General features: G+C 32.3%; 1 protein-coding gene across 1 annotated transcript; it reads right to left on the reverse strand.

Moving 5' to 3' along the window:
• Window positions 1-1,996: 1,996 nt before the first annotated feature.
• On the reverse strand, window positions 1,997-10,022 carry LOC126680614 (rop guanine nucleotide exchange factor 14). Its single transcript, XM_050375762.2, has 8 exons — window positions 9,792-10,022; window positions 9,122-9,253; window positions 4,319-4,702; window positions 3,768-3,922; window positions 3,606-3,680; window positions 3,182-3,451; window positions 2,660-3,007; window positions 1,997-2,445 (listed from the first exon to the last, which is right to left on the reverse strand). Exons 2-8 carry the CDS (start codon window positions 9,195-9,197, stop codon window positions 2,068-2,070), a joined length of 1,686 nt encoding a protein of 561 aa, XP_050231719.1. The 5' UTR covers window positions 9,198-9,253; window positions 9,792-10,022; the 3' UTR covers window positions 1,997-2,067.
• Window positions 10,023-20,713: the final 10,691 nt, after the last annotated feature.

The following is a 20,713-nucleotide window of genomic DNA, read 5'->3' on the forward strand; positions in this document are numbered from 1 at the left end:
TTAAGTGTTTTAGTTGATTAGGTTAGAGTTCATCATCTTTTTGGAAGTAATCTGCACATATCCGAAAATTGTATCTTTGTTGTTTATATCATAAACCGAGTTCTACAACTCCAAATTGATTGATTCTTGATTATATGGAAACTATAACCAGTATAATACAATTGTTATGCTTTGTGTGTCATCATTGGAAATCGTTTTGATAGCCTAATAGTCCATACCATTTTGTTGCTCTGTCTGCCTATACAGCCTGATAGAGTGTCACCAAAATATGAATATCTCATTGTTTAGAGATCTAATTGAGTTGGTTCTTTTTGGTATATTTTCTAGACTCATATAAATATAACTTCACCTAAGGGTTTTGTCAAATTGTGTTTATATTGATGTGTGGATTAATTGCAAGATAGGGTATATGTTCTGCCTACTTTGTAGAACTATGGCTGCAACATTAGCTACTTGTAAAATTGATAAAATGAGTTATACATGTCCAAATGATGCCATTCTTGTTTCTGTGGCTTAATTAGGATGTTACCTAAAACTATTTAGTTTTGACAAAAGACTAATTCTGTCATTTGGATTGTGAATAAGGAAGAAATATTTAATTGTATAATCTGTCTAGACAGTTTAACCTAGTGGTGTTGTAATGTGCATAATCTGATTTATACTAATCCAATTGATGTTCTTCCAATTGGAAGTGAAACTAGACTCCAATGTACATGACTCATATAAATATTTTATATAAATGATGTTTGAGTTAGGAGTAGTACCTATTTGAAGTCATTGCACATAATCTGCCTAGAAAAAGGGGTTATGGTTGCTAGTTTATTTCTTTATGTAAATTATCAAAATAGTTTTACTTTGTGAATGAATTGAGATCGTATATGTGAATATGTACTTATAGACCAGAAGGTAATACGACGAACAAGCCTGGAACTTCACGGGTTTGAGACTCGGTGAATTGAGTAAGTGAATAGATAGTGTTATACTTGGTATATACGTTTATTTGCAATTGCAAGTGTGTATTGATTTGAGACGTAAATACGCTTGTGAATTATGGTTGAATTGTTTGTGCGAGTCATGTTTTGGTTTGAGAATCATGTCATGCTTATGTTTGGATATTCAATGAGAATTGAGATAGTCGTTGGTTGCCAAAATGGCGATTCGGGCCAACGACTTGAGATTGAGTTATTGGTTTCCTAAAGGGCGATTTGGGCCAATAACGTATGTTGGTTGCCTATATGGCGATTTGGGCCAACATGAGAATTATGCGCATGATTGAATATCCTTCTATAAACTTGATGTTGATTGGAAATGTGAGAATATGTTTGCTTTGAATTGAACATTGGACTACTACATTTGTTATGGTTATTGTTTATGTTGAATGGATCATTGCTTGAGTTATATATTAGTAACTTGAAATGCTTATGAATGTGTATATTTAGTATGCATATATCTATTTGCTTATTGAGTTGCAGGCTCACCCCTCTGCGTTATTTTTTTTCAGGATACAAAGAGTTGCATTGAGTCAACATTTGCATTTGATAGAGGTTTCAGGTGGGCCAATGGAGAATTCATTGCACGTGCATATATTTTGAAGTGTTTATGTGTATAAGATAGATATCAAAACTTTTGTACTAAGAGTTATTGTATAAAGTTATGTATAAGTGTTTGATGTGAGATAGTTTGAATGTTACGGCTATATGGTAAGTTAAATTTTTTGTCTCGAAACATAACATATATTAAATGGATTTTGTGATGTTTGTTATAAATGTTTGAATATATAATGTTCTAATTTGAAGGTGTAACACATGATTTTTTATAGAATTAACCCTAGTAAAAATAAACATGATGAAAACAATTTTTTCAAGTTAGGTATATAGTTTGTAAAAAAAAAAAAATTGGAGCAAGATTAACTCTATTTTTTTATATGGAATTTTCTATAAATAGAGATGTATTGGAAGTGGTGGAAATTGTTTATTGTGTTCTATTACTATATTAATTAGGCAAGCAAAAAATTAATCTCATCTCATTTATCATATACCATAACATCATCTATATAAGCACTGAAATTTAGGGTGAACTACTAGGAGAAACACTTATACAAGCTTCTCTACCAATGCACCATACTCGGCTTCGACTTGGTGTTGCAGTTACTGATGAGCTTATTTTGGCTTCAGTACTGTAAGAGAATGCCATATCAGAATTATTACTCGCATTAGATTCGCGGTATTTTCCATCTGCATCGTTCATCTGATCCACGAGTGAGTGTCGTGTCTGAATGACATGAACTGGAGTTTCCATAGTTCCTGGGAAGCAACAGGCTGCTGCCGGAGAATTGGGATTGCTTGAAGCATCTTCTTGCAGAATTTCTCCTATCCTGCACAATATGCTGAATGCCAAGTTTCCAAGAACTCGAGAATACGCTTCTAGAATCGAATGACCGACATCCTATTATGGAAATGTAGAAGCTAGGTTATTCCAAAATTTCTTGTAGCTCAAGAAACATAATTATAGTATAACAAAGCTCCTTAAGTTTAGGGGTGCTCAAAAACAGAATAAACCCGATAACCGACAAATTTGATATGATTCAATTCGGTTTGATATCGTAAAACTTTTCCAGTTTGATTCAAAATGAATGCACACCCCTACTAGTTAAGCTCACCTTGCCATATTGGATTTTTGTAGCCTCAAAAAATGTTTGAGGAAGGTTTTGATATCTGGCTTTGAGTTGCTGAAGAAGGGTTTCTGCTCTGTCTAGCATTGAATCTGTCTTGTCAAACTCTGACATTTGATCCTTAACAAAGGACCATGATGTTCTAACAGGCGATTTACCGCTAATTTGTGTAGCAATCTTCTCTTTCCAAGCAAAAATAGCTGCTTCTAGTTTGTTAATGACCTCAACTGCATTGTTTTCGGATTTCAAGCGGAGAGAATTGAGCATATCCTCAGCTGTCTTTGAGTCTATACTTAATATCTTGTATAGTTCCTCACCAAGGTTTTCTCTTCCAGACTGTAAAAATGAACACCAACTAGTTATAACAAACACAACGAATACATGGATGTTAATCGAAACGCTTAATTACAAAACATTTTTGAAAGTTATACATTTCTGAAATGCAGAAAAATGGATAAAATGAAGTTCCCTTACATTATATGGGAAATTATAATTCTGAAGGGTTCTTACTTTAGGCAAAGCGTCTCTGATAATGGCGGGTACGGGCATTTCGAGCAAAACACTCTGGTTAATGGATTTAGAAGCCTTGAAGACTTGATAAACCACTTTACTTTTGTGCAGTAATTTCTTTTTTTCTGAATCAGAAAGACCAGTTGTTGGCACTTGTGGCAATGGAAGCCACCACCGCTTGCTTTGATTCCTACTTTTGTTCCTTCCTTCTGCTCGACTGCCTATTTCCGAGTACCAAAACTCGGTATTCACCATAGAATCAAGCGTCTCCTGCATCATCCAAATACGAATGGCGCATTAATAAAACAAATTAATTGAATCAGAATAAGTTTCTATCCGGTAATATTTAGGAAAACCGTCTAATTCCCTATCAATGAGGCATTACTTAATAAGTCGGAAATTAAGAATGCAAGAGATCACCTACAATAAGCATAGAGTCCAGCTTCTGAAGTGCTGGAAGATTTACATGAATGTCTGCACGAGCTTTCGGAGTCATTATCTGCGTTGATATCAAAGTTAAATCCTACAGAACTGAACAAAATCCACTGCTTTACTCTTTCTACTACATCAAAACAACAAAGAATACCTCTAATGTACGGCCATTTGCACCACTTTGCTTTGTCGGTACTAATTCGACCATATAGTTGGTAGGAGAGAGCAGCCAATCCATTTCTTTTCGCCATTTGTTCTTGTTTTCTTCAGGCAGTGGCTCTAATTTCCATAGCTCTCCAAAAACCGAAGCTGCAAATTCATTTCAAGAATCTTTAGAGCTAGTTGGAAAACATTAAGCAAACTAAACAATCCTTCAAACACTAAGCGAACTAAAAAATCCTACAAACATAAAGTGAACTAATAAACTCTATACCTTTCGATCATAGAGCATCAAACTATAGACCTTTCGATCATAAATGCATCAAACTCTAAACTTCTCGATCATCGAGACTCTATATCATTATCAAATAATCAGTCACTCCAAAAGTCCAGATTTTAACTACGGTTTTATTATCTCTAACACACATTGGTATGTCCATTGAATTAGACTCATGTTATCTTATGACAAAGGATCAAAAATTTCAGATTATACTTGATAACGTAGCCAGTAATATAAAGGCAATACTTATTTGTAATAAAGATTACCTGCAAGATTTGCTATGGCATTAGATAAAGCTAATGCAGTAGAGAGGCCGTTACGCCCGCCCGTTACATCCTCCCCCAGCAACAGCTTAGCAAATTTTTCTTTGATTGTTTCAAAATCAGAGGAGTGAATTGCATAAGCTGGCTTTGCTTTCATATAAAAATGTTGAGGACTTTCAGAGAGATCCCAATCATCTGAGCTACTTTTAGTGCCCATCCACTTAGAGGAAAATGATCCAAAACCATCTTTACTAGAAGAACAACTCAAGTCATCATCAACATCAAATGAGTCACTCATACATCCATGGCTTGTCCCTGTCCCACTTTCAACTTCATAAGATTTATTGTTTATAATGCAACTCTCTAGCCCATTGTATGTCCTAACTCCTGTTAATCATATGATTGTGTCAAATAGTTAGTTAATGAAATACTATACAACAAGAAATTGAAAGGAATATGTAATGCTTTGAAATAGTAGACTAAAGCGACGAGGGTAATTGATCCCGAGGGTACCCAAACTAGCGCTTTATTGTATTTTGGTGACCGAACTTTGATTCGTTTTGTTTTGGTTACTGAACTTTTGTTTCGTTTCAATGGAGGTTTTCCGGCCAAAAAGCTGACGTGGCAATCATTTTTGATTGTATGTTTCTAAAAATTTATCACTTATGTATGATTTCAATTTAACAAGGAGTTTTTTGGTTAAATAAAGGAAAATCTGGCTGCCATGTATGCATTTTTTCCCGGGTAATTTAAAGTTTAGCAATCAATTGAAACGAATTAAAGTTTGGTCACCAAAATGCAATAGTTAGAATACTCCCAAAATCAATCACCCATAGTGACACTGATGCAAGATACTATCATCCCCTCATGTTACCTTAAATTTACTATTGTTCCTCTAAATTTTGAAAATTTACCGTTTTATCCTTACTTTAATGTATTGGATAGCTGAATATCTTTCTGTAAAGAGTTCAGTAAAATGAAATTAAAATATCAAATTGGATTCAAAATTAAGAAGGAAAACAACCATTTAAGGTGAAAGTAAATTGTTCATATTTTTTAAGACAACTCTAGTTCTAACTGTCTCTCTTTTGCTAGAACACTGGTCCTGAGATCCTAAACTAAAAGTAAATTGTTTTTGGTATAGACAAAGTCAAACAAATTAACTATAATGAATTGATACCCAAGATCTATAAACCATATCCCAAAACGAATCACTTGTATAAGTCTTCTGTCAAATTTGTTTTTATTATAGAAATATTAGATGTTTTCACATGCAAATGCATAGCACCATATATTATAAACTATTTTCCATTTCTCCCTTAACTTCTTAAGTCAAGGATTTCAGCTACAAAAATTAGTGTTACATGTTCTACATCAATCAAATTTTTGATCTAATCATGAGATATCCTGAACGGCTTCTAACTATAAAACGGCACCTTTAAACCTTCTACATTCGGACTAATCCCCACTCGAACCGGGTAGGTCTCTTGCGAAAGGTAAAACTCTGACCCCAAATTTTAAACGGTTGTATATATGAATACGGTTCGAACCCGCAACCCTATTTAAACTAAAAGAGCGCCTTACCAAATCATTTATGTCTTGGGTTTACATGAATCAAATTTTGATGAAATGAAATATTTTCTTTTCCAAGTGTCATCAAGAAAGTAATAAATACCAAAAACAAATAACAGAAGTTTCCTGTGGATTAAATAAAAAGAGAAATTTCTAAGAAACTGATATTTTGAATGAGACAAAATGGGTATTTGCATAATGAGTTACAACTAAGGAAAAGAAAATGTACCCACAAAATATAGTGGACATATATATGCCCACATGCTCAAACTTATTATGTATATGGATATCTCACAATCAACTTTTGTTTTTCTTAATAATTGCTTCTTTAATCTATTTAAAAAGGAACAAAGTTCAAAAAGATTAAATTATTTTATATAGTATAGGTGGGTCATATATCCCATTTCTTCTCTTACTTAGGGTGTGCACCGAACCGAATTAATCAAAAAATCTGAAATGGGTCGATGTTCGGTTTGTAAATTATAATTTTTTTTTGTAAGTTCAGTTTCAGTTCGGTTTTAACTATTAGAGAACCGGAAAAAAAAAGCAAATTACATAAAAATATTATAATTTATGGAAAATATAATTACTTCAAAAAAAATATAAAACTAGCTTTTTATGTATTTAAATGTTAAATTGTATAATAAATTACAATTTGACTTTTAAATTCAACATTTTATGTTTTTTTATATTTAATTTGTATTTTTATGTCTAACATTATAAAATTTAATTATTTTTATGTTAGAGTAATAACCAAAAACCGAACCAACTCTTTTAATTCCAAAATTTAGTTCGGTTTTAAGTTTTTTTTTAAAAGATTGGTTTTGATATTTTTACTTCCAAAAGGAACTGAAGAACCATTTTGTACACCCCTACCTTACTCATAGAATATTCATCGACAATGTGCAACTCATATGCTCATAGAAAGGTCCAAAGTTCAATAATAACCCATACATTTTCAGCCTTCAGACCTACCACCTAACCACCCCAAATCTTAACAGCTTTGGTACCCTGACATTACATTTTCTCAATAGTAGATTTGGTGCTGTACATTTTAATTTTACAGTTAAAAGATAAAATACAATACAAAATATAGCATAAGTAATTGAAATCCATTGTTTTTGTCATAAGAAAATCAAATTATTGCAGGCTTTTAATTATATGAATTTTCATACACTAAACAAAACAAAAGGCTTAACGATTTAAAAAAGCCAAACTTTTTTAGAGAAATTTTTCGTTATGTCTAAACTTTTAAAATATCTCTATAATAGCCAATATTGTATTATTTCGTTTCAAAAATATTCCAACTCGAAAAGGAATGTGATGACGCAGATGTTGACGGTGACTGAAATCTATTTGGCATATATAAAAGGCTTAATTGCACCAAAAATCACCAACTTTCGCGTGTTTTTGGTATTTAACATAATCTTTTTTTCTTGGCATAAAAAATCATCAATTTTCATTTTTTGGCATATTCGTTCACATACCGTTTTCTTTGAAAAATTAAGCGCAAAACGGCGCCATTTTACATTCAAAACGGCGCCGTTTCACATCCCGTGGACAAATATGCCAAAAAATGAAAGTTGGTGATTTTTAATGCCAAGAAAAAAAGATTATGTTAAATACTAAAAACGCGCGAAAGTTGGTGATTTTTTATGCAATTAAGTCTATATACAAAATATTAAGCAAAAGTCAGAAAAAGGCCAAACGTATAGCGAACTCTGTTCTATCCAAACCTTAAAAGTCCACGTCAGCAATACATCCGCATACTTTTTACGGGGGAGCATTTTTAAAACATCATAATATGATTTTAGACATTATCATGACGTTTTAAAGGTTTAGATAAAACGGGAATTTTTGACAAACATTTCGCTTTTTTTTAACATTAGGCCAAAAAAGAAATAGTCAAAGAAATTAATTTTGAAAAATTGGTGTTATGTATGAGGCAGAGTAAGTGCCAGAAGGGGTATTACTCTTCTTAAGTTGTCATAAATGGCTTGGACAGAAAAATAAATAGAATGAAGATCACAGGCCAAATAGTAAAACCATGGGGTCCTCTTAACACACCTTTCATGGTCTGCCATGTTCTTTCTACATCAACAACATAAATAAATATTGAATTGAAGGAAATAAAAAATAAATTCCCATTTGGCATGTTTGTCAAGAAAATTGTGAACAAATTTAATTAATCAACTCTAAATTCCTACTCTATAGTTTAATGTTTTAATGGATCATTTCCATGTGCTGCATTGGTGTGTCACGCATAACAACACAAAGTTGGAAACTCAAACTTTGATTTAAAAAATTGCATACTAAAATGCCAGTATTTGGAAGTGTGGATTGAGTTATTGAATCAAACTAAATTTTTAATATTTTGTTTTTTAAAATTGAATTGAATTTATTTTTAATGATGTTTTTTCTATGAAAAAGCTAAATTGATGATTCAATTTATAGAGAATTACATTAATGTTTTCTAACAAATTGAATTAGAAATTATATTTTTAAAAAGATATATATAATTTTTTATTCAAATTTATTAATTCGATTCAAATAACCAATTTTGTTTTGACTTTGTACACTTTTGTAGTAATTATAAGAGTAATCGATCACGAATTAGATTAACTTTTAAAGGTATGAAATGCAATTAAATAAATTAATGGCGGACCTATAAAGATTTATGGTGGGCAAATGTCCACCTTATTATTTTGAATATTTGAAAAATATAAATATAGGGAGTAATTTAGTACTATAGTTTTTCGCCTATTTATAGCACTTCCCTCCTTAAAAATTATATTTTGTCAATTTTACCCGTCTTACGGTCTTTTAGTACAATCTTGCGCATTTTATAAAAAAAAATTAAATCCATCACTGGCGGAACCATTTACAGGTAGAGTTGTGCGTCCGTTCTGATTAAAATTAGTCGGAGATACAATTCCGCCTTAATCGATATATTGGAGTTTCCTCACAATTTTCCCCAACCAAATTTCCTACCTACCCCATAACTAACGACGACGATGCCTTTTAATAATTAAGTGCTTTACTCGCATAATATATAAAATATTTTAAAAAAATGAGGACTAATAATTTTTAAGCCATAAAAATTGTAAGAAAATAAGGAAAAAATTCCTTTGTTTTTTAATCATAAATTTATAAAATTATGCATAAAAAGGTATTTCAAATTGATTAAAAATAGAAAAGATAAAAATGACAAAAACTGAGTTGTTAAAGTCTTACTGTCTTGCTCATCAAAGTCGATGCTAATTTCTCTGTCCAAAGTGCAACAAGCCAACCTTCTTCTCATCACCATCATTGCTTTCTCTTATTCTTTTTGGCTTCCTATTTTTTTATTTTCAACCTTCTATTGCCCTGCACCAAATTTAATGCTGATATTATGTATTTTTTTCTCTCTATTATATTAAAATTATTTTAGAAAAAAAATAAATTCAAATACCATATTGGAAGTGGGATTGGATGTATTTTACTATTTTACATAATCACTAAAAATTTAGGAAAAACTTTAAATTAGATTTTGAGCATATATAATAACATAAAAAGGTTAAAGCAGAAAAAGAGTAATGATTAAAAAAGATTTTGTGGGATCTGCAGAAACAAAAACACATTTTCTGTTAACCAACTAAACTGGCTGCTAAATATGAAACTCATTTTTCTTATAGAACTGAGGAGGAGAGCGCTTGTGCGAGAATTTAAATTAACGGTCAAATACAGGTTAAATACATGTAAAGATCGTAATCGAAATTTATAAAAAGTCTGCTTTTCTTGATAAAGAAAAACCAAAAGGGTAATTGAGAAAAAGTTAATTTTCTAAAACAGAAATGGTAAAAGCATTTATAGAAAGAAAAAAAACATCAAATAATTAATGTGTAAAAGTAAAGCTGAAACATGCCTATGAAGTGTTGAGCAAATTAAAAGAGTAGTAATGGAGAAGTGAACTTCAAAGAAGAAGAAGCATCAGCAGCAGCATTATTTGCAGACAACATTTAGTGACAAATACATATTTATGGAGAGACCAAAGAATGAGAGAGAGGGAGTGAGTTATGGAGTGATGGAAGTGTTGAAAACACATTTAGTGACAAATATAGTATATTTATAAAGTGCAATATTTTCTCTTTTTTTTTTTCATATTCTAATTTCAAGTGAAAAGTTTTATGAGGCAGGCTCCTTTACAGTGTTAACTAGAGGATCCAATTTGCATCTAATCAACTCTTAAATGGGACCCTTTCATTTTTATTTACATTATTAATTTTGTTTTTTTAGTATATGTAAATTTACTATTACCTTTGCGGATATTATTTATAATTTAAAATACATTTTTAAATTATTCTTTTGTAGAACCGTTCTGATAATTTGATTGGCTAATAATCTCCTACGACCTTGACTTTTAGGGATCCGATTAAAAAACTCTCTAATGTTTAAAAACGATCACAAAACCCTCTGATCTTTGTGGTGGTGCTCATAAAACCACCTGAGGTCAAAAAATCGGCGATTTTTGAAAAAAATTGTGACGTGGCGGCGAATTACTGATGTCGACCCAACAAAAATCTGACCCCATGTCAGACCATGTCAAGTGTCAGGTGACACCTCATCACAAACCTAAAAATACCCAAAATACTCCCAAAATTTAAATTAAAAAAAAAATTAAACCCAACCCTATTAAATCGAACCAAACCACCCTAACCTACCCACTACCACCCTCCACTCTCCGGCCACCACCCGCCGCCGCCCGCCGCCGCCTAAGCAGCCGGAATTTTTTCCGACCGTTCTTCAGATCTATTCTTCAACGAATATTCACAAAAAAGAAGCAAAAAAATCAGCAGCAAGAAAATTTACGAAAACCATGTACACTAAAATTCCAACTGCTGCTGAATAAAAACTCCTTCAACTATCAGGACAGTTAGGCTATTCTCATTGTACACTTTTGTTATTCATATCCCAATTGGAGTTGTTAAAAAGAAAAATATTGCCATTAGAGCTGCTGCTATTGCCTTGAACTTGGCCTGTCAAAATATTTGTTTATATAGCTATACCATAACTTTCAAATTATCGATTGCTAAATGAAATAAATTAATAATGCCATTTAATCAAGGTTAAGCATTCAAAACTTAAACAACTGTTATGAGTTTCATTTTTATTTTCATACGCATGGTACACCTGCAAATATATTTGATGTTAACTTATGACTTCGTGGACTTTTTGAATTTTATTTCTTAATTAGCAGCGGTTGGTTTCCTTTTTGCCTAAATGGTTGATCTGTTCAATGGATCTGTTCTTCGTTGAAGAAGAGATCCATGTCTGTTCTTCAACGAAGAACAGATCTGAAGAACGGCCGGAAAAAATTACGGCGTTTAGGCGGCGACAGGTGGTGGCCGAAAAGTGGCGGGTGGTGGTGACTGCCGAATAATGGTTGGTGGGTTAGGGTGGTTTGGTTCGATTTAATAGGGTTAAGTTAATTAGATTGGGTTAGTTTGATTTTGTTAGGCTAATGGGCTTAAAAAAAACCCTGATCTTTGTTTTAGTTTTCAATTTCACCCCGATGTAGCAATTTTTTCCATTATACCCTATTTCGGATTTTTGGTTTCAAGTGCACCCTGATGCATCAAATTAAACTCTTTTTATTTGGATAATATTTAAAACAGGTCCTTCATATTTATTAAAAAATCTAAAAAAAAATTAATGTTATAAATTATACAAAATAGCCATCTTCTTTATAAAATAAAGAAAATTAAATTCATTAATAAAAAAGTATTTTTTTTAATTGCTGCTCCTCCTTCGTTGGAACAGATCTGCTCCTTCGTTAAGCTGATATGCTCCTCAGCCGAGGAGCATCTTCTCCAACGAAAGAGCAGATCTGCTCCTCAGGCGAGCAGCTGCTCCTCCTCTTCCGAGGAACTATTACTCCTCGGTAGAGGAGGAGTCCCGGTCGAAATTAAAAAAAATTAAAAAAAAATATTTATTTGGGGGTTTTCGGTGGAATGTTGTGGCAGATAGTTCGGACGATGGTGGTTGACGAGCGAAATTGAGTCGACGGGTCTAGTGATGGCGGGTCCGATGAAAGCGGAATGGGATGTATTAAAATCAATGATTAATTATAATTATGTTTTATCTAGTATTTATTTGAAACTTTTTTAAGTTTAAGGATTTGTTTAAATTTGTCCAAATGGAAAAAAGTATAAAATAATTTCTAAATATATTTGTTATATATATTTTAATTCTTATAATAATAAAATCATTTAAATTTTCTAATTCAGGGTGCAATTGAAAACCAAAAATCCGAAATAGGGTATAATTGAAAAAATTACTACGTCACTAAAACAAAGGTCAAGGTTTTTTTTCAGTCTATTAGCCTTTTTTTTATTTGAATTTTGGAGGTATTTTGGGTGTTTTTAGGTTTGTGATGAGGTGTCACCTGACACTTGATATTGGCTGACATGGGATCAGAATTTTGTTGGGTCTGACATCAATAAGTCGCTGTCACGTCACCATTTTTCAAAAATTGCCAATTTTTTAGTCCGAGGGGGGTTTTGTGAGCGCCAACACAAAAATTATGGGGTTTTGTGATCATTTTCAAACATCATTGGATTTATAATCGGACTCCTAAAAGTCAGGGGTCATGGATGATTATTAGCCAATTTAATTATAAAAGTTGCGAGTTTACCAATTGCGCTAGCTATTACAACAATATTTTGACGGCTTTTGAGCTACTAAGGGTCAACCAACAAACTCGATAAATATTAAATTTAAAAATAGACCTAGACAAATGAGTGTAAAATTAAAAAATTCATAGATCTAATAATCTAAAAATTAAAATTAGTTGCAACATTTAAATTTGTTAATATAATCTTGCAACTCGCCGGAAAATAGTGGATATGTCGAGGACGCCAGAGTTGTCGGAAACATGTCGAGCCGTCAGACATACTTGCAAAATTGCCGTTCGAATAAGATAAACCCGTATAGGGTGGATAAAACAAGAATTGACAAAGTAGGTCAATTCTTTTTAAATAATTAACTCGCTGTCATGACCCAAATTCAGAGATCGTGACTTGCGCTAGGGCATGGGTATGGTAGCACCGAAACCCGTAGCTAGCCTCACGGATAAACATACAAACATACAAAACCTGCAAATCAAGGCCAACGCCTAACGTATCCTCATATGTGCCAACATATTTAGCAACCAACAAACACGGCCAAAACCAAACTGGACTCACCAATCAAGGCGAAAGAAATCAAATTATAATCAAAATCATCAAGGGATAAAAGCCAACAAGTAATCACCTAAGTGTAAAAAATAATCATACCAATGTAAGCATCGGTTAAATATAAAACCGATGCATAACATTCCTATAGGTGAAGGAAGAAAGTTTTAAAATCAAAAGATGTCGTTTCAAAAGACAAGACAAGAATCCTAATTCCACATTGGTTCCTATAACACAACATCAACTTATCATGCCAAAAAAAAAAACCACATAACATGCAATAGCGCTTGGTTTTCATAACCAAAACTCTAATACCAACTTTGTCATGACCCAAATTCAGAGATCGTGACCGGCGCTAGGGTATGAGTATGGTAGTCCCGAAACCCATAGCTAGCCTCGCGGATATACATACACACATACAAAATCTGCAAAAAAAACCATCGCTTAGGGTAAATCGAGACTCTAATCTAAGTCTAGCAGTTTATATAACAATATATAAATAAAATGCTCGGCACAAATTTGAGACTCCATAGACATGCTTAATTATATAAATACTTTAAATTCAAAGAAATAACATGCCATCATGCATAAAACAAACAGTCAGTCCAATTTGACAATAACGTCTAAAATAATAAAGACATAAGTAGTGCTATTGTGGTTTAAGAGTTTTAAATAAGTTTAACATCTTTATTTAAAACAAAAAGTAAACCTTCGAGGAATCAATTAAAATGGAGATCCACTACTCAGTAAAAACTGTAAACCTGAAAATAGTTAAACAATGGGGTCAGATATACTGAGATGAGTTCATACGACTATTCATATTTATTAAGTGAAAAGCCTTTAAAATAATAAAACTGTTTCATATATATATATATATATATATATATATATATATATATATATATATATATATATATAACATTATGGAATAAGTCCTGAATCGATCCCAAAATGGATGTGCCGAAGAAACATCAATTCACAAAGTTGACGGGGACAAATCCTCGCCGAATCCTAAAGTAGGCGAGACGTATCTATGCTGATCCCAAAGTAGGTCGGATAATAATCTGCTGATAACCGGTACACACAGTCTCAATGATGCCCATCGAGTAGCTCGTTCCAATCCAGATCCATAATGATTTGAAAACCAGTTCGAAAATCCTTATATGATAAAATAAACAATTTACTTAATAAAGCGGTAAATAGCAATATAAACTCACTGCTTGCAAATCCATATGAAAACCTGGCAAGCAATTAAACCTGCCCCGATTTTGAAGCACGAACAGACGACGGGTCTAGAAACAAAGCATAGGTTAAAATCAAATCAACCCCTAACTCTAAGAATACTAGACAACACATAGGATTAGTACCTCAGCCCATAATTCAAAGTATAAAAATTAAACGTATACGATCCATAGCCAAAATAATACAAAAGTCAAATAATAAGTTAAGTTTAATTGAGTTCCCGCTTTAAAACAAAATTCGGAAAGCTTGTATAACTTAGTTTAATCTCTAAAACCAAGTGAAAATCCAAAGTAGTGGGTTAGCCGAGTTAACACAGCCATAAGCTAACCTCACATGTCAGGCGACCCAAGTCTAATCCGACCTAAAGAACCAAAGTAAACCAAAGTATAAATCTGGAACCTTTAAATCAAATTATTACTCATTTGAAAACCATGGAACTCAATATAGCTTAACAACTACACAATTCGCTTATACAACACGCTTAAAACCTGAACATAATTGGCCAATCCATCCAAAGTAGACACAAACGTGTCAAAACACTTTTTTGGGTCCAGCAAGGATTTAAATACACATTTGAATCAACCAACTCAGATCTGAAATAAGAATCTATCTAACAAAATAAATATGGCACAACATTGCCAACTTAAACACAATCAATATGAAACGATTGCCAAACAAACCTAAACAATACCAACATGCCAAAGACACTACAAACAGCCCCAAAACTGTGTATGGGCAACAACTATGGTGCTAAACAACAAGCAAACCAAACCAAAGTATACTTAAGCATTTTAAGCCAACAAGCCAACAATCCAACAATATATTTATCAATCGATTGAATAAACTAAACATCAATTCCATGGTATCACTCAGCCCTAGGACATGCATTTACAATCATTACAATCATGCTAAAACAGCCCTCAATAATATAAAATAGAACAATCGAAATCGAAGCAACCTAAGCGTTTAAGCGATACCCAACAATCACAATTTTGAACAAACATATACATACATGCTAGATTAGTCCTAACATGAATATTCAGATCTAAACCACATGGCAAAATAGTAAACAAAGCATCGCAAAAAAAAAAAGCAAACCAAGGTAACGATTAAAGCTAACAATACAAGATTCGGCATGAGACAACAAAACGAAATCGAGGAAACTTACCACTTGAATCTAAAGAAAAAGATTTCCAGAAAAGGAACGAGTCACAACACCCACAATACTGAAATATGAGGAACCAACGAATCAATAATCAAGTGAAATGATAAACTAAAGATTAAACTATGAAAAGAATGAACAAATGCTTACCGAGATCCAAAACGAGAGAGAAATAGAGAGGAAATGAGTAAATCAGAGTGTTTATGTTAAAAAGGTCGGCCACGGTTTTAAAAAAACAAAGAAAGAGTTTTAGGTTGAATAAGAGGTCTATTTATTGGCCAAAGCAGCAATTCTGACAAAGGGGCACTATGGGAGGTGCGTTGCCCCACTGCAGCTCGTGAAAAAAAAGAATCTGCCTGTGCGATGCGAGGCGCGTTGGACCCAACGCGCCCTTCATCGCGCCTTAGCAAAAACCCGATCAAACCGCACATGATTTAGCAAACCATCTTAGGAACAACATATCCAAATAGGGCCCCGATCCGACGGTGCAATTGGGAGATATGCACGTTTTACTAAATCATGACAGATTTAGAAGGCACACGAACACATTATCGATAATAATCCGGAAACAAATCAAATTGTCATGGTACACTCACACGACACATATGACACATACAAGATACAATCAATACTCAATCAAAGTGTAACACTTGCTAAAACTACCATAACAATCCGAAAGTAAGTCGAAAACACAAAAAAACCATGATAGAAAAACACGAGATATTACACTCATTGTTCGAAAAGCAATAAGGATAATGTCCACCGATGGAGGTGCTCGCTCGTTGGTGGTTTGGTAATGCCCTAGCCTGAACATTACTGGTCATGGTGCATGACTCTAGCTTTCATGCCCTTTGGTTCTGGTCTACTCCGCATCTGACTGGGAGTAGGTCTTCTCAACTGTCCTGAAGGTCATCTGTGGGTTCGGACTGCCTGATGTATGCCCCATGGAATGGAGTTGTACCTCTCAGCCGTTCTGAGGGTGATCCAATGGTTTGAACCCTTGGTAATTATTATCTCTGGTACTTCTTAGGTTTGTAGAAGGGACAAAATCTCCTTGGTCGTCCCAAGGGTAACCCTATTGCGTAGGTGCCCGATAATTATCATCTTCGGTGCCTCTTAGGTTTGTAGAGGGAACAACATTCTCTTGGCTGTCTTAAGGGCCACCCTATTGTGTAGGTAAGTGGATTATGTAGTCATTCCACAACTATAAGAGATGTCTAAAGTTTATTTGAATTGTTGCAGCCAATATCTGGATGTCTTCTTGACACTAGATTTTCCTTAGTCCGGAGTTTTTCATGTAGGTTTAGACCGCTGTTATGCTATTCTGGGTATCGCATGCTGCGTATAGTGGATGGTGCAGCGATCTTTTATATATATATTAATTTATTTTTATGTATCCAAATGGTGGTTATACTAGTAGTGAGATTTTTTTTGAACCCATCAAATTTCATTAAATCGAATTGAAAACAATTATATTTATAGAAATTTAGGAAAAATTCAAAATTAAACCTGATGACCTAACATGAAATAGGCATTTTACGCTAACACGCGTTCCTTGATTCGCATATCTATTTACAAAAAAATAGGAATAACCCATTTTCAGGTCCTTAAACTATATCTGTTTTGTTCATCCGGTTCTTAAACTATTTTTTGTCCTTATCTGGATCTTCAACTTAGCAAAAAATCATTTTCGAGTCCTTAATTGACAAAAACGACGCCATTTAGAGTAACAAATTGTATTTTCAAAAATAACAAAACAACGTCGTTTTTATTGTTCAGGGACTTAAAAATGATTTGTTGCTAAGTTGAAGGACTAGGTAAGGACAAAAAATAGTTTAAGGACCGGATGAACAAAATATGTATAATTTAGGGACCTGGAAATGGGTTATTCCAAAAAAAAATCTTCAATTTTGCTAATTAAATGTTATTCTCAATCAAACTTCTTCAACACGCACAAATTAACTTTTGATGTCAAAAATTACAGTTATAACATCTGATTCAACCACCACCTAACAAATCGTCCATGAAAGAGGATAGGCCTAATCACTTAAAAACCCTCCACGTTGTAACTTTTTTTCATTTAAACTCCGACGTAGGAATTTTTTCAATTGTACCTTATTTCGATTTTTCAGGTTTCACCTCTACCCCATGAGTTAAATTGATCTCTTTTTATTTGGAAAAAAGTTTATATTAATCCTTCATTTTTAACATATATTCCAATTAAATATTAATGTTATTAATAGTACAAAAACACCATCTTTCTCAAAAAAATTCATCTAATAATAATTTTTTTATTTAGTTTATTAAATAAATTTTAAAATTAAAAAGGTAAAACAAATATCCTTTTATCTAAGTACGTTTTTAATTTTTTTTTGCGGTTCTCATGCGAGGAGGAGGAGGAATCCTCCTCCTCGCCTGAGAAGAGGAGCTGCTGCTCCTCTTTTCAGTGGAGGAGCATATTTGCTCCTCGCCTGATGCAAGGAGAATATGTGATCCTCGCCTGATGCAAGGAAAAGATCTGCTCCTTAGGCGAGCAGCTGTTGCTCCTCGCATGAGGAGCGACATCTCCGAGGAGCTCCTGCTCTTCCCCTGAGAAGAGAAGCAGCAACTCCTATTCTCAAGCGTCCTTCTCCTCGCCTGAAAATCAAAAATAAAATCTTGCAAAAACAATTTGTCGGGTTTCGGTGACGGGTTTGTAAATCAGATGAGTATGGTGGTGGTCAAAATTTATATATTTGTTAATTTATAAAATAATTAATTTTTAAGATTTATTTAAATATTTTTAAAATTAAAAAAACTTGTTTGTATTTTTTACAAATAAAAAAAATGATATAACCTTTTATTTAATTGTTTTTAGTGTTTTCATCCTTAAATTAATCAAATTATCGAATATTTTAAAATTGGGATAGAGGTGAAACCTGAAATCCCAAAATATGGTACAATTAAAAATATTCCTAAATCGGGGTATAAATGAAAAAAAATTATAACATGGACGAGTTTTAAGTTATTAGGCCAAGAGGATAACAGAACTTTATAAAAAGACAACAAACATTTCACAAAAAAAAGATAACAAATTAATAAAATATAATTTTAAAAAACACTACTATAACCCATAAATAAATTTATCTTTATTGAAAGGTTTTCAATCCGCGCTTCGTCGATAACTTTAATTGAAGAATAAAAGTGAAAAAAGTTGGCTATTTATTATATTTTATAAAATTAAAACAACATTAAAAATAAAATGGTTATTGTCCCCGGCAGCAGGTGGAAAAAAAAATTATAAAACAAATTATAGGCGGTTAAAAACTCTTTTAAAAAGGCTAGTGTTTTTGTATGAGATAATTAAGGTTAGATATACACAGATGGTCAAAATTAAGAGGAGTAATAAGTATAAATAAATGAAATATTTACGTTCTACTAAAATAAGGTAAAATATTTACATACATACCATCTTATACTTTCTCTTTAGAACAGTGTTTTTTTTATTTCTAAATATACCACCTTATTTCTTTTATTAACAAAAAATATTTTTTTTTACACTTCATCTTCTACATCTCTCAAAACCTAATTTATTTTCTTCCATTAACACACATCCACCATCATTCTACCGTCACCCCCGCTCTCACCTCACGTCGCCGCTGCTCTCCCTCACGCCGCCGCCGCTCTCTTCTCATGCCGCCTGACTCTCCGCAAGCGCTCCGCCCGCCGCCGCTCCATCCTTCTCTGCTCCTCCTTTGTCGATTAAATATGAAATCGGATCTGAAAATATCAGATCTGATATTTCAGACCTGATATTTTCAGATTTGATTTTTTTTAAATTGTATATAATATGTATTATATACGGATTATATACAGATTACATATAAAATTTGGCTTCATCTTCATTTTCTCCGTTTTTCAGAGATATTCTCATTCTCAGATCTGATTTAGAAAAGAACGTATATAATTCGTATGATATTCGGATTATATACAAAACTGCATTTTTATATACGAATTTTTATATAAAAACTATATTTTTGTAATTATTTTTTAAATATTTATACTTTTGTAATTATTTTTTATATTTCTGTTAAAAAAAATACAAGTAGTATTTTTGTAAATATTTTTATTTTTCCGGTATTTATAAAAAAATCTCATAAATGAATAGATTATAACTTGAACTAAATTATAACAAATTGAGTTGTCAGTATGTCTATATTTTAATTATTTTAAAATTCTCTATAGGTGGTTATCATTTCCATTTAAGTAATTAAATATTTAATTAAGAATTTTCAACTCAACTTTATAACAAAGTATTGTCTTACGGTACAAAGTAAATCAACTGCAATTTAACTTTATAAACTTGTCTTACTTTATAATTTTTTGTTCCTATAGAAAATTATTTTAAGGACCTTTGCATATGTCATACTATTTTAAAAAATATAATATGATGTTTTATTTTTGTTTCTATTTTTTTTTCATAAAATTCATTAATGAAGAGTAACTTACAAATAGAAAGTCATATAATAAAAGTAATATATGATTTTTAATATTTGATTTAAATACTAACAATCAACCTAAGATTTAAATAAAAAATAAAAATTGAAATAAGACAAATCTAGAAATCAATCTAGCATAAAAGGACCGAACGAGAATTTGAGAATGAAGTTTGAATGGAGCGGGTACTTTGATATGTCCTTCCGATTTAACAGACAATCCGCTCAATCCGTCTAGTATTTCCGATTCTCTTTATGAAATTCTAAAAAGTTAGAACGATAACCTTTTCAAAAAAATTAGATCTACAAGAAATTTACTGTGAAGGTTGAACGATCACTAGAGATTCTTCAGAAATCTAAGAAAACAAACCACAAAAAATATAAAATCATTAACTTTCGTTCAAGAAAAAAACATTAAAATTCATATCAAATAAACTATTAAATAGATAACTTTTATTGAAATAAAGGCTTAGACTATAAAATATTAAATATTTATGGGTAGAGAAGAGGTGATTTCCGATTGAGATCGGATAATCACCTTCTCCCACCTTCAAGAGATAAAATAGAGAAGAAGTCTAAAGAGAAAGGAGAGGAAGTTATTTTTGTTTTTGTCAACAACCTATTCATTTCGTTCATTTTTAGTGTTAGTCAATAAGTTAAATATTTAAATAAAAAAAAATGAAAATCATATTATTATGAGATTTAGTGAATTAAACGGCTTCAATTAATTTTTAAT

The sequence above is a fragment of the Mercurialis annua genome, linkage group LG5, assembly GCF_937616625.2.
Source record: "Mercurialis annua linkage group LG5, ddMerAnnu1.2, whole genome shotgun sequence".
Classification (NCBI taxonomy): domain Eukaryota; kingdom Viridiplantae; phylum Streptophyta; class Magnoliopsida; order Malpighiales; family Euphorbiaceae; genus Mercurialis; species Mercurialis annua.

What these genes read in the sequence shown, in the direction of transcription:
- LOC126680614 (XM_050375762.2), bottom strand. Translation starts at nt 9,197, where the DNA reads ATGATGGTGATGAGAAGAAGGTTGGCTTGTTGCACTTTGGACAGAGAA. An exon ending in TCAGAGACGCTTTGCCTAAA is followed by an intron (nt 3,008 to 3,181) that starts GTAAGAACCCTT and finishes TCATTTTTACAG; the next exon opens with TCTGGAAGAGAAAACCTTGG. An exon ending in CAAAAATCCAATATGGCAAG is followed by an intron (nt 2,446 to 2,659) that starts GTGAGCTTAACT and finishes TTTCCATAATAG; the next exon opens with GATGTCGGTCATTCGATTCT.